General features: G+C 39.4%; 1 protein-coding gene across 7 annotated transcripts in view; it reads left to right on the top strand.

Annotated features, from left to right (window-relative positions):
- Positions 1-20,196, top strand: part of ZCWPW1 (zinc finger CW-type and PWWP domain containing 1) — a 36,603-nt gene extending 16,407 nt beyond the window's left edge. For 6 of the 7 annotated variants that reach the window (XM_087417641.1, XM_087417640.1, XM_087417636.1 and 3 more), the window contains 9 exons: positions 590-710; positions 1,252-1,327; positions 1,745-1,849; positions 3,097-3,180; positions 4,086-4,152; positions 4,557-4,648; positions 18,485-18,542; positions 19,003-19,137; positions 19,690-20,196. In XM_087417641.1, the coding sequence (XP_087273767.1) occupies positions 590-710; positions 1,252-1,327; positions 1,745-1,849; positions 3,097-3,180; positions 4,086-4,152; positions 4,557-4,648; positions 18,485-18,542; positions 19,003-19,137; positions 19,690-20,009 (1,058 nt within the window). In that variant the 3' untranslated portion in view covers positions 20,010-20,196. The remainder of the gene's footprint in view (positions 1-589; positions 711-1,251; positions 1,328-1,744; positions 1,850-3,096; positions 3,181-4,085; positions 4,153-4,556; positions 4,649-18,484; positions 18,543-19,002; positions 19,138-19,689) is intronic. The other variant, XM_087417642.1, reaches the window with a different exon arrangement.
- Positions 20,197-20,702: the final 506 nt, after the last annotated feature.

Below are 20,702 nucleotides of genomic sequence, written 5' to 3'. Positions count from 1 at the left end.
GCATAATGGGCTAGAAGAAGACACTCTGAAGAGTTATGTTGTGCGGATGGGCCTGGAATATAAATGTGTGTTCTGAATGAATTCCATCTCCTTCAGCATTGGTCTGACCCTGTCAATCCTGACTAGATTATTAGTATTGGGTTGGTGGATAGGAAGGGAAATGAGTGATGTGGAGAAAAGCAGATGAGAGAGTTCCAGTGGCTTAGAATTCTAGAATGTTTGAAACTACTTGGAAGAGATTATGATGATCTAGTTCAGCCCAATTATTTTACAAATGAGAAAACAGAGTCTCAGAGAAATTACTGTCATGATGTTACATAGTTGGAAGCAGGGTCAGACAACATGGGCTATAGACAGAAGTTTGGAATCTCTTTCTGTAGAGTCTAAGGAGGCAGCACTCCTACTTCTCCTGGCTGTAACTGCATTTCCTCCATGGGTTTTTGTTCTTCCTCCCTGCCTGTCTCCCAGGTGCCCTTTTGGTCCCACCTGCTGCATATACTAGTTTCTTCTTGTCATCTCCCCTGCTCTCATCCAGATTTTCACCTTATTAGGCTCTTTCCTCCCCTTCTTCCTTCTCTCTTTTGGGCAGACTTGGAGTATAATCGCTGTGATGTCGCTGAGGAGACCTGGACAGGGCATGAGAGTGATGTGGCCTATGCCTCCTACATCCCAGGATCCATCATCTGGGCCAAGCAATATGGTTACCCCTGGTAGGACACCATGGCATAGTCAGAGAATCCTTCATGAACTTGGGAGTGATAGATTCAAGCAGGGAGAGAAGGAAATGGAAAGCATTTATAATGGAAATGGTACCTGCCTTAGAAAGAGCATGGGGTGAGGGAGAAAATAAAGTAACAGGCTTGGGGGCTTTAACAGAGCATGTTTTCTAGAGGTTTCACAGTAGAAGTGGTGTCTCCCTGGAAAAAAGGATCTGACAGTTCTACCCTGGGTAGGTAGAAAGAGGAGGGTGGCTCCAAGGCATTTTTAAAACATTGTGATATGAGAGATATACAAAGTAAAGAGAACAAGGAAGGTAGGATAGTTTCCTCTTTGATGATGTCCCTAGTCAGAAGATTTAGTTCTCAGGGTTGCCAGAAGGCCTAGAAAGATAAGATTGACAGAGGAGTCTATCTTTGGGATCCTTTGTTTGCAAAATATATTGCCCCTTTCTGTACATGTGTATTGATGAGTTTGTGTTCTGTTCATCTAACCCGTTCTCTTTCATCTCTTATACCCATCTATCTTCTCCAGGTGGCCAGGCATGATAGAATCTGATCCTGACCTGGGAGAATATTTTCTTTTTGCTTCTCATCTTGATTCCCTGCCGGTGAGTTTTCCTGTTTCAGGGGAGGTAGGTGCTCAGGCCAAAGTAATGAATAAATCACCCTAGCAAATGTGCAGAGTTAGAAACATAGCCACGGCCAGCAGACACGAGTAGAAACAGATACTTAGAGTGACAAACACAGAAATAAGTACTCACATATAGAAATAAACTTGAATCTAATTAAATATTTATTCATTACTAGGATATTTGTAGTTTTGATAAATATGCTTTGGTTAGGATTCCTGAGATCAGGATGGAACAATGGAATGAGATGGGGTAGGTGCATCAGGTATAAGGGAGCAGACAAGGCCCAGCACCTCCTTCCTTATGAATCCTCAGTTCTTCCCTTGCCTTTTCTGGCTAGAGGGCTAAGGCAGGGAGAAGGACAAGAGGCCATAACAGAAACGTCTTTTCTTTCAGTCTAAGTACCATGTGACATTTTTTGGGGAAACAGTCTCTCGTGCTTGGATCCCAGTCAACATGCTAAAGAACTTCCAGGAGCTGTCCCTGGAGTTAACTGGAGTGGTGAGCAACCCTCGGGGGTCAGTCAGGGAACTTGAAAACTAAATATTCCCTTTATTAAACATGATTTTCTCCCAGGGGCAGCTGGGTCAAGAGAAAGTCTCACGTTTGACCCAGTGTGCAAGAGTAAGGTTATACATGAGGGACGCTTCTTTCTACTAGGATTGCAGCAGGATAATGATTTTTCTTAGTGTCCTTTCCCACCTGTAGGTAAGGGACCTTCCTAAAGACGCTGGTTTTCTACAGTTTAGCCAAAGCAGGTGTGGCAGAAATGAGGGCACAGATTAACTCAGGGTTTCTCAGTCTTGGCACTGTTGACATTTTGGGCCAGGTAATTCTTTGTTGTGGAGGACTGTCTTGTGCATTGTAGGATTTCTAGTAGCATCCCTGGGCTCTACTGGCATCTAGCCAGTAGCACTCCCCACCCCTAGTTGTGACCACCAAAAGTGTCTCTAGACATTGCCAAATATCTTCTGGGGGCAAAGTCTCCCCCACTAAATTAACTAAATTATATTAACTAAATAATATAAAATATAAATTATATATATATTGTAAATATATATAATATAATTATATATAAATTAATTAACTGAATAATATTTTCTTCCTATAATCATTTTGGGCTCAACCAGCCTTACAAATGAGCAGAGGCCCAGCATCTTAGGGGCCTTAGAAAATCAGGAAGTGAGTATTAAATCAAGCAATTGGATCTAAAGAAACTTGTGAGAAGCTTAAAAGTGTAATCACCCGAACTCCTTTAATCTTGCCTTTTCAAATTTCCATGGGATTGGGCTGGCCCTGTGGCTTAGCGGTTAAGTGCGCGCGCTCCGCTGCTGGCAGCCTGGGTTCGGATCCCGGGTGCGCACCGACACACTGCTTCTCCAGCCATGCTGAGGCTGCGTCCCACATACAGCAACTAGAAGGATGTGCAGCTATGACATACAACTATCTACTGGGGCTTTGGGGGAAAAATAAATAAATAAAATTAAAAAAAAAATTTCCATGGGATTTACTTTGGAGAGGACACCAGAATGTTGGTTGAAAACATTGCTAGGAATTGGTGAAAGGTTTGGTGAGGGGGCAAGGTGGGAAGGCTTGTGTCTCTGAGCTCAAAGGATTAAGAATAGAAGTATCATATTAATACCAGGAACCAGAAATAAATGTAGTTAAAGATAATGTTTGGTGAGTAGCAGTATGTTGGGGTCACTTCTCTTATATTTCTCATTGACTCTAATCTTCTTCCCTTTCAGAAAAAGTACAGGAACAAGGACTGTAGCCAGAAACTGGGGGCAGCCCTGATGATGGCTCAAGAGGCAGAAAAGACCAGTATTCAGGTAGGAGAGTATTCAGACCACATACCTGCTCCTCTCTGGGATTTGGGACACAAAGCAAACCATACACTCCCTGCTGTAGAAAACCAGCTTGTCCTTCCCCATTACAGTCTTAGTATTAGAACTAGTCTTGGGCTGGCCCGCGGCTTAGTGGTTAAGTGCGCGCGCTCCGCTACTGGCGGCCTGGGTTCCGATCCCAGGCACGCACCGACGCACTGCTTCTCCGGCCGTGCTGAGGCCCTGTCCCACATACAGCAACTATGAAGGATGTGCAACTACAACATACAACTATCTACTGGTGCTTTGGGGACAAAAAAAAAGGAGGAGGATTGGCAATAGATGTTAGCTCAGGGCTGATCTTCCTCACAAAAAAAAAAAAAAAAGAAAAATAGAAAAGAACTAGTCTTTTCTTCCCAAGCCAGATTCCCTTGACTCCTTCAATCATCTATTTTTTTCCCTACCCTTGGACAAATGGGATCTTCTCTCAGCCCAGGCAGAGACAGTTTGTGGTACGGGGAATCCTACCTCCCTATTTAACTTCAAGTCTCAGATATATGTACCTTAACCTCTCTTTAATTCAGAGTCAGTTTTTACTCTCAAATTCTGCCTTTGGAGGTAAGGTGGAGAATGACAAACTGAATTTCCCCTTTCCAGTTATTTACTGAATTATAAATAAACTAGAAAAAGAGATTATAACAATATTATATGTTATAATATTATATAATTATTTGTCAATATCATAATATAATAGTTAATCTCCACAAAAATCTAGATAAACCTAATGGAATTTCAAGTGAAAATGGTATAGAATATGAATCCAAATTCCAAAACTAAAATCTTGAAGACAGATGGCAAAAGTAGCCCCTGGGAGACTAGTGGATGATGCTGTTGTTTCTTGCTTCCCTCAGGAGCGGGTTAACGTGTTTGGTTTCCAGAGACGATACAATGGATCAGACAATAGTGGAGAAGGAAAAGGTAGGATAAGGACTAGAGAGGGAGGGGAGGGATTCCTTCATGAGGGCAGCAACTGAAGATTTTCTTTATTTTATATCCAATGTCATCAGCCTAGTTCTGGATTCTATAATAGGAGGCTGTCCATGAATGCCATTGACCAGGTGTCCAGGATGGATGGATGGATGGATGGGTGGAGAAGGGAATGGAGACAAAAAGCGGGTGGGGAGGGAGGGTGCATGATGAATAGTGATGGAACTTTGAAAAGGGTAGAACCATGATAATCTAGGATCATGTTTTATGGAAAAAATACCACTTGGACACGAAAGGCAGAGTTAGAAGAATGGTAATCTGGGATCAGCTCCATTAACTCATCACTTATTGTATTGGATAAATTATTTAGCTTTTCCTTCTTATTCCTGTTCTAGACTTAATGCTCTCTGGAGCTAACAGCCCAGATTCCTGTTTGGAAAAAGAAGAGGAAGAGTCAGAGGTAGAGGAGGAGAAGGAAGAGAAAAAAGTAAGATTGATCTTGAGAATTCCTTTTAGGAGATTCCTGTAGGGCATCTGGTTAGCATGGATTTATATTTCCTAAGGAACCATTCTGTCCCTTCCTCAGGGTAGCCCTGACTGGCTAGTCTTATCTCTTAGGGGCTTCCAGGGAAGAAGACTCTTTTCTTTCTTCAGTTATTCTCTCTAATATCTCACATCTCTAGGAACTCATTTCTTGATTATCATCATAGTTCCTCTTGTAGTTCTTTGGTTCTTACTGGAGCAATTTCAGAGAATAGCAGATTACTTCTCTTCATTCTCCCTTCTCCCCTACGTGGACACTGAAGATATTCATTCACTTGTTCCCTTAGTTTCTTTTCAGGCATATGAGATATAGATTTTTTTTTTGCATATTTAAAGACTTTTTTTTTTAGAGCGGTTTTAGGTTCGCAGCAAAACTGAGAGAAAATTAGAGTTTCCATACATCCCTGCCCCCGCACGTGAATAGCCTCCCCCATTATCAGCATCCCCCACCAGAATAGTGCATTTGTTTACAATTGGTGAACCTATATTGACACATCATAATCACCCAAAGTCCATAGATTACATTAGGGTTCACTCTTGGTTTTGTACATTCTATGGGTTTGGACAAAATATAATGACACATACCCATCATTATAGCATCACAGAGAGTATTTTCACTGCCCTAAAAATCCTGTGTGCTCCACTAATTCATCCCTCTCCCCCAACAACCCTCAACTTCTGACAACCACTGATCTTTTTACTGTCGCCATAGTTTTGCCTTCTCTAGAATGTCATATAGTTGGAATCATATAGTATGTAGCCTTTTCAGACTGGCCTCTTTCACTAAGAAATATGCATTTAAAGTTCCTCCATGTCTTTTTGTGTCTTGATAGCTCATTTCTTTTTTTTTTCCTGAATAATATTTCATTTTCTGGGTATACCAAAGTTTATTTATCCATTCACTTCCTGAAGGATATCTTGGTTGCTTCCAAGTTTGGGCAATTATGAATAAAGCTGCTGTAAACATCCATGTACAGGTTTTTGTGGAAATGTAAGTTTTCAGTTCCTTTGGGTAAATGCCAAGGAGCTTGATTGCTGGCTCTTATGGTAAGATTATGTGTAGTTTTGTAAGAAACCACCAAACTGTCTTCCAAAGTGGCTGCACCATTTTGCATTCCCACCAGCAATGAATGAGAGTTCCTGTTGCTCCACATCCTTGCCAGCATTTGATGTTGTCAGTCTTCCAGATTTTGGTCATTCTAATAGGTGTGTAGTGGTATCTCATTGTTGTTTTAATTTGCATTTCCCTGATGATGTATGATGTGGAGCATCTTTTCATATTCTTTTTGGCCATCTGTATATCTTCTTTGGTGAGGGGTCCATTAAAGTGTTTGGTCCAATTTTAAATTGGGTTTATTTTCTTTTTGTTGAGTTTTAAGAGTTCTTCATATATTTTAGATAACAGTCCTTTATCAGTTGTATCTTTTGCAAATATGCAAATATTTTCTTTCAGTCTGTGGCTTGTCTTCTCATTCTATTGATATTGTCTTTTGTAGAGCAGAAGTTTTTAATTTTAATGAAGTCCAGCCTATCAGTTATTTCTTTCATGGATTGTGCCTTTGGTTTTGTATATAAAAAGTCATTGCCATACCCAAGGTCATCTAGATTTTGTCTTATGTTATCTTCTAGATGTTTTATAGTTTTGCACTTTAGACTTAGATCTATAATACATTTTGAGTTCATTTTGTTGTTGTTGTTGTTGAGGGAGATTGGCCCTGAGCTAACATCTGTGCCAATCTTCCTCTGCTTTGTGTATGGGATGCCACCACGGCATGGCTTGATGAGTGGTGTGTAGGTCCACGCCCAGGATCTGAACCTGTGAACCCCAGGCCACCGAAGTGGAATGCATGAACTTAACCACTACACCACCAGGGCAGCACCTTGAGTTAATTTTTTTTAAATTTTTTTTATTGAGGTCATATTGGCTTATAACACTGTGTAAATTTCAGGTGTACATTATTATATGTCAGTTTCTGTATAGACTGCGTGTTCACCAATAGTCTACTTTTTTTTTATTGATGTTTTAATAGTTTTTAACATTGTGAAATTTTGGGTTGTACGTTTTTGTTTGTCCATCACCGTATATATGTCTCCCTTCACCCCTTGTGCCCACCCCCTACCCCCATTACCCCTGGTAACCACAATACAGTTTTCTCTGTCCGTGTGTTGGTTTATATTCCACATATGAGTGAGATCATACAGTGTTTGTCTTTCTCTTTCTGGCTTACTTCACTTAACATAATACCCTCCAGGCCCATCCATGTTGTTGCAAATGGGATGATTTTGTCATTTTTATGGCTGAGTAGTATTCCATTGTGTATATATACCACATTTTCTTGATCCAGTCGTCAGTCGAGGGACACTTAGGTTGCTTCCACTTCTTGGCTATAGTGAATAATGCTGCAATGAACATAGGGGTGCATAAGCCTCTTTGGATTATTGATTTCAGGTTCGTTGGATAGATTCTCAGTAGTGGGATAGCTGGATCATAGGGCATCTCTATTTTTAATTCTTTGAGGAATCCCCATACCGTTTTTCACATAGAGGCTGCACCAGTTTGCATTCCCACCAGCTGTGTTTGAGGGTTCCTGTTTCTCCACATCCTCTCCAACATTTATTGTTTTTTGTCTTGGTGATTATAGCCATTCTAACAGGTGTGAGATGATATCTTAGTGTTGTTTTGACTTGCATTTCCCTGATGATTAGTGACGTTGAACATCTTTTCATGTGCCTATTGGCCATCTGTATATCTTCTTTGGAGAAGTGTCTCTTCATTTCCTCTGCCCATTTTTTGATCGGGTTGTTTGTTTTTTTGTTGTTCAGTTGTGTGAGTTCTTTGTATATTATGGAGATCAATCCCCTGTCAGATGTATGTTTTGCAAATAGTCTCTCCCAGCTGGTGGGTTGTCTGTTCATCTTGATTCTGGTTTCGTTTGTCTTGTAGAAGCTCTTTAATCTGATAAAGTCCCACTTGTTTATTTTTTCTTTAGTTTCCCTAGTCTGGGTAGGCATGTCATCCGAAAAGATTCCTTTATGACCTGTGTCAAATAGTGTGTTGCCTATATTTTCTTCTATGAGTTTTATAGTTTCAGGTCTCAGCTTCAGGTCTTTGATCCATTTTGAGTTAATTTTTGTGAATGGCGATAGCAGATGGTCCACTTTCATTCTTTTGCATGTGGCTGTCCAGTTTTCCCAACATTTCCCATTTATTGAAGAGACTTTCCTTTCTCCATTGTATGTTCTTAGCTCCTTTGTAAAAAATTAGCTGTTCGTATATGTGTGGTTTTATTTCTGGGCTTTGAATTCTGTTCCATTGATCTGTGTGTCTGTTTTTGCAGCAGTACCATGCTGTTTTGATTACTATTGCTTTGTAGTATGTTTTGAAGTCAGGGATTGTGATGCCTCCAGCTTTGTTCTTTTTTCTTAGGATTGCTTTAGCTATCTGGGGTCTTTTGTTGCCCCATATGAATTTTAGCATTCTTTTTTCCATTTCTGTGAAGAATGTCATTAGGATTCTGATTGGGATTGCATTGAATCTGTAGATTGCTTTAGGTAATATAGAAATTTTAACTGTGTTTATTCTTCCAATCCATGTGCATGGGATATCTTTCCATTTCTTTATGTCATCATCAATTTCTTTCAATAATGTCTTGTAGTTTTCATTGTATAGGTCTTTCACCTCCTTGGTAAAATTTATTCCTAGATGCAATTGTAAATGGTATTATCTTTTTGAGCTCTCTTTCTGTTATTTCGTTATTAGCATACAGAAATGCAACTGATTTTTGTAGATTGATTTTGTACCCTGCGACTTTGCTGTAGTTGTTGATTATTTCTAATAGTTTTCCAACGGATTCTTTAGGGTTTTCTATTTATAAAATCATGTCATCTGCAAATAGTGAGAGTTTCACTTCTTCGTTAACTATTTGGATTCCTTTTATTCCTTTTTCTTGCCTAATTGCTCTGGCCAAAACCTCCAGTACTATGTTGAATAGGAGTGGTGAGAGTGGGCAGCCCCACCTCATTCCTCTTTTCAGAGGAATGGCTTTCAGTCTTTCCCCATTGAGTATGATGTTGGCTGTGGGTTTGTCATAAATAGCCTTTATTATGTTGAGGTACTTTTCCTTCTATTCCCATTTTGTTGAGAGTTTTTATCATAAATGGATGTTGTATTTTGTCAAATGCCTTCTCTGCATCTACTGAGATGACCATGTGGTTTTTATTCTTTGTTTTGTTGATGTGGTGTATCACGTTGATTGATTTGTGGATGTTGAACCATCCCTGTGTCCCTGGTATAAATCCCACTTGATCATGGTGTATGATCTTTTTAATCTATTGCTGTATTTGGTTTGCCAATATTCTGTTGAGGATTTTTGCATCTATGTTCTTCAGCGATATTGGCCTGTAATTTTCCTTCTTTGTATTGTCTTTGTCTGGCTTTGGTATCAGGGTGATGTTGGCCTCGTAGAATGAGTTAGGAAGTGTTCCATCTTCCTCTATTTTTTGGAATAGTTTGAGAAGGATGGGTATTAATCTTCTTTGAATGTTTGGTAAAATTCACCAGAGAAGCCATCTGGTCCTGAACTTTTATTTTTTGGGAGGTTTTTGATTACTATTTCAATCTCTTTACTTGTGATTGGTCTATTCAGATTCTGTATTTCTTCTTGGTTCAGTTTTGGGAGGTTGTATGAGTCTAAGAATTTATCCATTTCTTCTAGATTGTCCAATTTGTTGGCATATAATTTCTCATAGTATTCTCTTATAATCCTCTGTATTTCCGTGGTACCTGTTGTAATTTCTCCTCTTTCATTTCTAATTTTATTTACTTGAGCCTTTTCTCTTTTTTTCTTAGTAAGCCTGGCTAAGGATTTGTCAATTTGGTTTATCTTCTCAAAGAACCAACTCTTTGTTTCATTAATCCTTTCTACTGTTTTTTTGGTCTCAATTTCATTTATTTCTGCTCTGATTTTTATTATTTCTCTCCTTCTGCTGACTTTGGGCTTTGTTTGTTCTTCTTTTTCTAGTTCTGTTAGGTGTAATTTGAGGTTGCTTATTTGGGCTTTTTCTTGTTTGTTAAGGTGGGCTTGTATCGCTATGAGTTTCCCTCTCAGGACCACCTTTGCTGCAACCCATATGGTTTGGTATGGCATATTTTCATTTTCGTTTGTTTCCAGATAGTTTTTGATTTCTACTTTAATTTCATCAATGATCCATTGGTTGTTCAGTAGCATGTTGTTTAATCTCCACATTTTTGTCACTTTCCCATTTTTTTTTTCGTGGTTGATTTCCAGTTTCATAGCATTATGGTCTGAAAAGATGCTTGTTATGATTTCAGTCTTCTTGAATTTATTGAGACTTGCTTTGTTTCCCAACATATGGTCTATCCTTGAGAATGTTCCATGCATGCTTGAGAAGAATGTGTAGTCAGCTGTTTTTGGATGGAGTGCTCTGTATATGTCTACTAGATCCATCTCGTCCAGTTTTTCATTTAAGTCTACTATTTCTTTATTGACTTTTTGTCTGGGTGATCTATCCATTGATGTATGTGGGGTATTAAGATCCCCTACTATTATTGTGTTGTTGTTAATATCTCCTTTTAGGTTTGTTAATAGTTGCTTTATGTACATTGGTGCTCCTATGTTGGTGCATATATATTTATAAGTGATATGTCTTCTTAGTGGAGTGTCCCTTTTATCATTATATATTTCCCTTCTTTGTCTCTCTTAACATGTTTTATCTTGAATTCTACTTTGTCTGATATGAGTATGGCAACATCTGCTTTCTTTTGTTTGCCATTAGCTTGGAGTATTGTCTTCCATCCTTTCACTCTGAGCCTGTGCTTGTCTTTAGAGCTGAGATGTGTTTCCTAGAGGCAGCATATTGTTGGTTCTTGCTTTTTAATCCATCCTGCCACTCTGTATCTTTTGATTGGAGAGTTCAATCCATTTACATTTAGGGTAATTATTGATATATGAGGGCTTAATGTTGCTGTTTTGTCACTTATTTTCCAGTTCTTTTGCATTTCCTTTGTTTCTTGTCCTGTCTGTTTTGGACTGCCAATTCAGTTTGGTTGTTCTGTCTTATGACTCTTCTAGTTTTCTCTTTGTTTATCACGTGTGATTTTGTTTTGATTATTTGTTTAGTTGTTACCTTGAGGTTTGTGTAAAAAATCTTGTGTATGAGATAGTCCATTATCTGATGGCCTCCTATTTCCTTATACTAAGTCAATTCAATCACTTTCCTCTTCCCCTTCTAAGTCATTCTTGTTATACCTTATTCTATGTTGTGTTGTGGGTGTGTGTTTACAGTGATGAGGTTAAATTTATTTTTGGTGAATTCCTTCCTTTGATCTTTGATTTTGCTGTTTAAGTGGTTGCTAACCTATTCCGGTCAAGATCCACTATTTTTCTGAGTTTGTCTGCCTATTTTTCTCCTTGCTCCAAGCTTTGTATTCCCTTTCTCTTCTTTTTTTCAGGCCTGAGGGCCTTCTTGAGTATTTCTTGTAGTGGGGGTTTCGTGGCCATGAACTCCCTTAGCTTTTGTTTATCTGGGAAAGTTACTATTTCTCCATCATATTTGAAGGATATTTTGCTGGATAGAGTATTCTTGGCTGAAATTTTTTGTCTTTCAATATTTTGAATATATCATTCCAGTCTCTCCTAGCCTGTAAAGTTTCTGTTGAGAAATCCACTGAGAGCCTGATGAGAGTTCCTTTGTATGTTATTTTTTGTTTTTGTCTAGCTGCCCTTAATATTGTTTCTTTGTCATTGACTTTGGCCAGCCTTACCACTAGATGTCGTGGAGTGGGCCTTTGCCTGTTGGTGTATTTAGGTGATCTGTTGGCTTCGCTTACTGGTATTTCCTGCTCCTTCCCCAGATTTGGGAAGTTCTCAGCTATTATTTCCTTGAATAGGCTCTCTGTTCCTTTTTCCCTCTCTTCTCCCTCAGGAATACCTATAATTCTTATGTTACATTTCCTAATTGAGTCAGATATTTCTCGGAGACTTTCTTCATTTCTTTTTAGTCTTAGTTCTCTGTCCTCCTCCATCTGGAGCATATCTGTATTCCTATCCTCTATAATGCTAATTCTTTCCTCCATATTGTCAGCTCTGTTCTTTAAAGATTCCAGATTCTCCTTTATCTCCTCCATTGTGTTCTTCATCTCCATCAGCACTGATTGGTTTTTCTTTATGATTTCAATCTCTTTTGTGAAGAAACTCCTAATCTCATTGAATTGTTTGTCTGTGGTGTCTCGTTTTCGTTGAGTTTTTTTATGATAGCTGTTTTGAAATCTGTCATTTAGGTTATGGATTTCTGTGTCTTCAGGGTTGGTTTCTGGGTGCTTGTCGTTTTCCTTCTGGTCTGGTGATTTCATGTACCTTTGTATTGTGGTTCCTGTATTGGCTTTGTTTTTCCTCATCCTGGAAATATCTGGTTGCAATTTCCACCCACCACCGCTGTGTGGGGGTAAAGGGCTGTGTAATCTGAGCCCCCTGTGCTCTGCCCCGGCTGTTCGCTGCAATCCACTGGTTGCTTGGTCTGGTCTGGTTGGCTGAGCTGCAGGGTCCGGCTTGGGGTGTGGAGCTCTCTCTTTTGCCTGCTGGGGGGGGTCCCTGGTGTGGGGGGCTTCTCGTTTGCCCTCGTTATCTGCTCTCCTGGGGTGCTCAGATGTTGATGGTACCCTGTAGCAGTTCTGAGTCCTCTGTGTGGGAATGTCCCACTGGCTGAGAGAGCCTGAAGAGCTACGGTTTCCCCGCAGAGGGCCGCCCCTCCCCCCTCTCTGGGAGCTGCAAGGACCGGGATTGCTGATCTGATGGGGAGGGAGAGGAGTTCTCCTTACCTCTCCCCACTTCCTCCAGGGGCCCAGCACATTCCACTCTCATATGTGCGGCAGTGTGGATCTTTCCGATCTTGCTTTTTGCTGTCTAGGATTCTGTTGTTCCTTTTGTTGTATCTTCTTGGGGGAAGACTTTACGGGAAAGCTCACTCTGCCATGATGCTGATGTCACTCACCAATAGTCTACTTTTTATCTGTCACCATATATATTTGCCCCTTTACCCCTTTCACCTCTCCCCACCCCCTTCCCTTTTGGTAACCACTAATCTGTTCTCCTTATCCATGTGTTTGTTTATCTTCCACATATGATTGAAGTCATATGGTGTTTGTCTTTGTCAGGCTTATTTCACTTAGCATAATACCCTCAAGGTCCATCTATGTTGTCACAAATGGCAATTTTGTCTTTTTTATGGCTGAGTAGCATTCCATTGTATGTATATACCACATCTTCTTTATCCATTCATCCATTGATGGGCACTTGGGTTGCTTCCATGTCTTGGCTATTGTGAATAGTGCTGTGATGAACATAGGGATGCATAAATCTCTTTGACTGTTGACTTCATGTTCTTTGGATAAATACAAGTAGTGGGATAGCTGGATCGTATGGTATTTCTATTTTTAATTTTTTGAGAAATCTCCATACTGTTTTCAATAGTGGCTGCACCAGTTTGCATTCCCATCAGCAGTACATGAGGGTTCCCTTTTCTCCACATCGTCTCCAACATTTGTTATTGCTTCTCTTGTTTGTTATTGCTATTCTGATGGGTGTAAGGTGATATCTCGTTATAGTTTTGATTTGCATTTCCCTAATAATTAGTGATGTTGAACATCTTTTCATGTGCCTGCTGGCCATCTGTATATCTTCTTTGGAAAAATATCTGTGCATATCCTCTGCCCATTTTTTGACTGGGTTATTTGTTTTTTTGTTGTTGAGATGTATAAGTTCTTTATATATTTTGGAAATTAACCCCTTGTTAGATATATGATTTGCAGATATTTTCATTTTGAGTTAACTTTTGTGAGGAGTGTAAAATCTGCATCTAGATTCATGCTTTTGCGTGTGGTTGTCCACTTTTTCCAGCACTATTTGTTGAAAAGACCATCTTTGCTCCATTGTATTGCCTTTGCTCCTTTGTCAAAGATCAGCTGACTGTTTTTATGTGGGTCTGTTTCTGGGATCTCTGTTCTGTTGCATTGACCTATTTGTCTATTCTTCTGCCAATATCACGCTGTCTTGATTACTGTACCTTTACAGTAAGTCTTGAAGTCAGCTAGAGTCAGTCCTCCAACTTTGTTCTTCTCCTTCAATATTGTGTTGGTTATCTGGGTATTTTGCCCCTACATATAAGCCTTAGTATCAGTTTGTCGATGTCTACAAAATAACTTGCTGGGATTTGGATTAGAATTTCATTAACTCTATAGATCAAGTTGGAAAAAACTGACAATATTGAGTCTTCCTATCCACAAACATGGACCGTCTCTCGATTTACTTAATTCTTCTTTGATTTCATTCATCAGAGTTTTATAGTTTTCCTCATACAGATCTTGTACATATTTTGTTAGATTTGTACCTAAGTTGTTTTTTTTCTTTTTTTTTTTTTTGGTGAGGAAGATTTTCCCTGAGCTAACATCTGTGCCAATCTTCCTCTATTTTGTATGTGGGACACCACCACAGCATGGCTTGATGAGCAATGTGTAGGTCTGTGCCCAGGATTCAAACCCATGAACCCTGGGCCGCTAAAACAGAGTGTGTGAACTTAACCACTATGCCACCGGGCTAGCCCCCCAAGTATTTTTCTTTTGGTGCTAATATAAATGGTATTGTGTTTTTAATATCAAATTCCATTGATTTGTTGTTCATTGCTGGTATATAGGAAAGCAGTTGACTTTTGTATATTAATCTTGTATGCTGCAACCTTGCTATAATTGGTTATTAGTTGCTGGAGTTATTTTTGTCGACTCTTTCAGATTTTCTACATAGACAATCATGTCAGCTGCAAATAAAGACAGTTTTATTTCTTCCTTCCCAATCTCTATACCTTTTATTTCCTTTTGTCTTATTGCATTAGCTAGAACTTCCAATATGATGTTGAAAAGGAGTAGTGAGAGGGGACATATTTGCCTCGTTCCTCATCTTAGTGGGAAAGCTTCTAGTTCTCACCATTAAGTACGATGTTAGTTGCAGGTTTTTTGTAGATATTCTTTATCAAGTTGAGAAAGTTCTTCTCTATGCCTAGTTTACTAAGACTTTTTACCATGAATGGGTGTTGAATTTTGTCAAATGCTTTTTCTGCACATATTGATATGAGCATGTGATTTTTCTTTTTTAGCCTGTTGATGTGGTGGATTACATTAATTGATTTTTGAATGTTGAAGCAGCCTTGCATGCCTTGGATAAATCTGCTTGTTCATGGTGTATAGTTCTTTTTATTCATCATTGCGTTCGATTTGCTAAGATTTTGTTGAGGATTTTTGCATCTCTATTCATAAGAGATATTAGTCTGTAGTTTTCTTTTCTTGTAATGTCTTTCTCTGGTTTTGGTATTAGGGTAATGCTGGCCTCATAGAATGAGTTACGAAGTATTCTGTCTGCTTCTATCCTCTGAAAGAGATTATAGAGAATTGGTATATTTTTTTTCTGTAGATGTTTGGTAGAATTCACCAGTGAACCCATCACGGCCTGATACTTTTTGTTTGGAAGGTTATTAGTTATTGATTCAATGTCTTTAATAAACATAGGCCTATTTAGAGTGTCTATTTCTTCTTGCGTGAGTTTTGGCAGATTGTGTCTTTTAAGGAATTGGTCCATTTCATTTTGGTTATCGAATTTGTGGGCATTGAGTTGTTCATAGTATTCCTTTATTATCCTTTTAATGTCCTTGGTATCTGTAGTGATGGCCCTTGTTTACTTTCTGATGTTAGGAATCTGTCTCTGCTCTCTTTTTTTCTTAGTTAGCCTGGCTAGAGGCTTATCAATTTTATTGATCTTTTCAAAGAACCAGCTTTTAGTTTTGTTGATTTCCTCTACTGATTTCCTATTTTCAGTTTCATTGATTTCTGCTCTAATTCTTATTATTTCTTTTCTTCTGCTTACTTTGGATTTAATTTGCTCTTCTTTTTCTACTTTCCTAAGGTTGAAACTTAGATTATTGATGTTAGATCTTTCTTCTTTTCTAATATATGCATTCAATGCTATAAATTCCCTTCTAAGCACTGCTTTCACTGCATCCCACAAATTTGATTAGTTGTGTTTTCATTTTTGTTTAGCTCAATATATTTCAAAATTTCTTCTGAGATTTCTTCTTTGACCCATGTGTTATTTAGAAGTGTGTTGTTTAATCTCCATGTATTTGGGGATTTTCCAGTTATCTTTCTGTTAATGACTTCTAGTTTAATTCCATTGTGGTCTGACAGCAGACATTGTATGATTTATGTATATTAAATTTGTTAAGTTGTGTTTTATGGCCCCAGAATGTGGTCAGTCTTGGTCAGTGCTCCACGTGAGCTTGAGAGGAATATGTATTCTGCTGTTATTGGATGAAGTAGTCTGGTAGATGTCTATTATATCCAGTTGATTGATGGCTGAGTTCAACTGTGTCCTTACTGATTTCTTGCCTGTTGGATCTGTCCATTTATGAGAGAGGGATGTTGAAGTCTCCAACTATGATAGTGGATTCAACTATTTCTCTTTGCAGTTCTGTCAGTTTTTGCCTCACATAGTTTGGTGCTCTGTTGTTTGGCACATACACTTTAAAGATTGTTATGTCTTCTTGGAGAATTGACCCCTCTTTCATTATGTAATGCCCTTCTTTATCCCTGATAACTTTCCTTACTTTGAAGTCTTCTTTGTCTGAAATTAATATAGCTACTCCTTTTTTCTTTTGATTAGTGTTAGTATAGTATATTTTTCTCCATCCATTTACTTTATATGTATCTTTATATTTAAAGTGGGTTTCTTGTAGACCACATATAGTTGGGTCTTGTTTTTTGATCCACTCTGAAATCTCTGTCTTTTAATTGGTGCATTTAGACCATTGACATTCAAAATAATTATTTTTATAGTGGATTGATATCTTCAATATTTGTTATTGTTTTCTATTGCTCTTGTTCTTTCTTCCTATTTTTGTCTTCTACTCTTTTTCTGCCTTTTGTGGTTTTAAGTGAGCATTCTATATGATTCCATTTTCTCTCCTTCCATAGCATATCAGGAAAGGTATTTTTTTCCTTTGGCTTCTTTTAGGGCTTTGTATTTGATTTTCTGTAGTTTGAAAATGATATGCCTAGGGGTAGTTGTTTGGCGTTTATCCTTCTTGGTGTTCACTGAGCTTTTTGGATCTGTGGTTTGGTGTCTGACGTTAATTTGGGGAAATTCTCCTTCATTATTGTTTTCAATATTTCTTGAGTTTATTTCTCTTTTTCTTCTCCTGGTATTCCCGTTATGCATATGTTACACATTTTGTAGTTGTCCCACAATCCTCAGATATTCTGTTCTTTTTTTTTTTTAGTCCTTGTTCTCTTTGCCTTTCAGTTTTGAAGGTTTCCGTTGAGATAGCCTCAAGCTCAGAGATTCTTTCCTTAGCCATGCCCAGTCTACTAATAAGCCCATTAGAGACATTCTTCATTTCTGTTACAGTGTTTTTGATCTCTAAAATTTCCTTTTGAATCTTTCTTAGGATTTCCATCTCTTTGCTTACATTGCCCATCTGTTCTTGCACACTGTCTACTTTATCCATTAGAGCCCTTTGCATATTAATCATATTTACTTTAAATTTCCAGACTGATAATTCCATGCCATGTTTGGTTTTGATACTTGCTTTGTCTCTTCAAATTGTGTTTTTTGCCTTTTGATATCCTTGTAGTTTTTTTCTTGATTGCCAGACATGATGTACCAGGTAAAAGGAACTGTTGTAAATATGCCTTTACTAATGGGGTGGTTAGGTGTTGGGGGGCAGGGAAGTGTTCTATAGTCCTATGATTAGGTCTCAGTCTTTTAATGAACCTATGCCTCTGGACTGTGCACTTCACAAGTGTTCTTTAGTTTTTTTTTCTCTCCCCTCGGGTGGGACAGGATAGTTAGAGTGGGCTAGAGTGGATATTTCCCTTCCTCTAGGAAAGTTAGGTGCTGGTTAACTAGGTTCTCCTGAGGGCAGGCCTTGTTAAGAAGAACAAAGTGCTCTGATATATTCCAAAATGGTTCCTTTTCCCTTCCCCCTGCTGGAAGCATGAAGGGATTTTTGTCTGATATTTTCTGTGAGAACCTGGTCAGGCTCCTGGAGGTAAAACTCACAAAAGTTTGGGAGCCCTCTATGACTGGGTCCCCTTAGAGTTTTTAACTTTCAGACGTGTCTGCACTGAGCAATTCATTTATTACTGTTGAGGTTTTCCTACCTGGCACTGGTTCTCATGGTGGTTACTGCGTATAAGTCTAGGCTCTGGTAAGCCAGGACTCCCTGGCAAATACTGGGGTATTTGCCTCTATGTCTCTTTAGTCTTGAGGACAGCAGTTTCCCTTGTGTCCTCACCTCTCTTATGAATCCAAGAAGAGTTGTTAATTTTTCAGTCTGTTCAGCTTTTGGTTGTTGTTAGAGCAGAGTGGCTACTTCCAAGCTCCTTAGATGTAGAACTGGAATCTGGAAGTTCTGGAATATAGATTTTTTTTTCACTTTCTCTTTTAATTTACCAATTTTTATCATGTTTGTAGCCTACCTTTATTTCCTTCTCTTGTGCATAAAGCCTTGCATTGGCTAATATCAAGTAGAATGGCAAGGATGAACATCTTTCTCTTTGTTGTCATTATTTAAATAGTATCAGGCTCACTGTTTTGACTAATTTGAACCTAATTTGACTTCCTTAAGTGCACCTGTCATTTCTGTAGCATCCCATTCTATTAAAAACACAATTATGTGACTTCATTTATATTGTCTTGTTGTTCTCTCCCATTCTCAGGACCCAACTTTGCCCAGTCCCACGCCAGCCAAAATTCAGACCAAAAAAGCCAAGGCAGGTAAGCAAGCCAGCTGGAAGTGGGACCTGTGATACAGTTAAGGGGGCAGAAGCAGAAAGTGGAAGGGGTCTGCAGGCAGCCAGACCTTACCGATTGTCTCAGCTCTAGAACCTGAGAAATAGGCAGGATTCATGCTAGCATCATCAGGGAAGCTATAGCCTCCTCACTTCCCTGTAATGAATTATAAAATCGTAGCTTAAAGGCAGAATGAATGTTTTAAATTCTTAGCCAAAAAGGATGACTTCCTGGAGACTCTGAGAACTGTAAAGAGAAGATCCAGGAAAAAAAAAAGAGAAATATTTGGGAAAAAGAAAGGAACCAAGAGAACTCACTAGATTGAGAATGAGCAGAAGATGCAGGGCGGAGACTAAATGTGGGAGGTCTGTGGACCCATGTCAAGCTGTCATTTAGAGAGAAATAAACAAATATCCTTCATGGTTGGTGGGTGGGGGTGATGTAGGCATAGGAGATCGACGAGATGGAACTCCGCAAAGGAAGAAAATGAAGAGATCTCTGGGAAATGAGTCTCCAGCTCCTCCTGTACCCATAATGGGAAGGAAAGAAGGGCATGGGAATTCAGACCCGGATCAGCCAGGTGAGGCTCAGGCTGGGGAAAAACTATGGGGAAATGAGGTACATGTTTGCATCTTCCCTCCCTGGATCATTTCTTTACAATTCTACAGCTTTTAATTACTTCACAAAAAGAACAAAAAGTACACCAGGTTGTAGAATGCAGCACACACTGTAGAAACATAATGGTTATTGATTTGATTTGATCCAGGGACAGGAGAATGGTAAGGAGGTGGGAACTAACGTATATTGAGTGTTGCTATGGGCTGGTAGATAGATACTTCCATGCTTGTTACCTTTAATTCTTTCAATATCTCTGTGACTGAATATTTTCCACCTTAAAGATAAAGAGACTGAAGCTCAAAGAGTTTAAAATTTGCTTAAGACCCATGTCTAGTATATGGCCAGTACATGGCTTAAATCCAAGTCTTTCTGACTCCAAAGTCCATATTCTTTCTACTGAGAAAGGTCATCTTTTCCAAAGATTTTTTGGAAATAGAAATTTAGGAGTTTGCTTTGTAAAAGGTAAGAACAGATGACCTAATAGGAATCTCAGTTTTGTCACTTTTTCATTTAGGCCCTAAGAAAAAATTTAAAGCTCCCCAAAGCAAGGCCTCTGTAACCAGCTTGTCTGAGGAAAAAGAAGCTATAATGGTGCCAAAGGGCCGGACCCCACCAGCTCATCACGGAGCCTGTCCCGCGGTGGGGAAAGAAGGGCCTGGACCCCAGAAACCACCGCCTCAAGAGGCTGGAAGTTTCCCCCCTGACGATGAAGCCTTCAGTGACTTAGACCTGGACCAACTCATGGAAGATGTTGGAAAAGAGCTGGAGCAGAGGGAGGAGCCGCAGCAGAGAGAGGACGCAGAGGATTTCCCCATGGCCTTCTTTGAGGAATAGTTGTGTGTTAATGTCTGCTTCCTGCTGTCTCACCCTCCTTCCTTGGAGCAAGAGGGGCAGCCTCTCAGAGGGTCCCTGAGAAGCTGATAAGTGTTGAGGTTGTTCATTGGCTACAAGGTTAATTGGCTAAAGTCAGAGTGGTACAGTTTATGTGTTAATAAAACAGGTTATGGTTTAATCAGTTTGATTCGTGTCTAACCAGATGCTTCCTTTTGGCTTCTCTCCCTCCTCCTCCATGTCACTGTGTCACATCATTGTTCCTGGGGAGAGGCGTGCACAGTGTAGGGATCTGGGAAGGCAGTGACACCTGAGTCCTGGGAAGGACATGGAGAAGGGCAGATCTGGGTTCAACTCCTGGCTCAGCCACATACTAGCTATGTGGCCTTGGGAAAAGCACTGTAACATTCTGGTTCTTGTTTTCATGCCTCTAGTGAGCATAGCCAATACCAGGTTGTTGATGATGTTGAAATGAGGTGATGCATGTGAAGCACTTAACACGATGCCTGCTACTTACTATCGTAAGGGAAGGAGAGTGGTTAGATTGGGGGTGGCCCTTGGGTTCTGGGCTGTCTACCAGTGTTGGGGATTATTGTTCCCTGGCCTGAGGCAGTCGCTGAACAGAAGTACTGGAGGAAGGATCTTGGTGTGAGCTCTCTAGAGTTCATTTTTGGCGAGAGGGCCGGGGTTGAAGGT

The sequence above is a fragment of the Ceratotherium simum genome, chromosome 26 (genome assembly GCF_057802395.1).
Source record: "Ceratotherium simum simum isolate JZ-2026a chromosome 26, ASM5780239v1, whole genome shotgun sequence".
In the NCBI taxonomy this organism is placed as follows: Eukaryota; Metazoa; Chordata; class Mammalia; order Perissodactyla; family Rhinocerotidae; genus Ceratotherium; species Ceratotherium simum.
The sequence above is the reverse complement of the archived record's forward strand: the minus strand, read 5'-3'. Positions and strand labels throughout refer to the sequence as shown.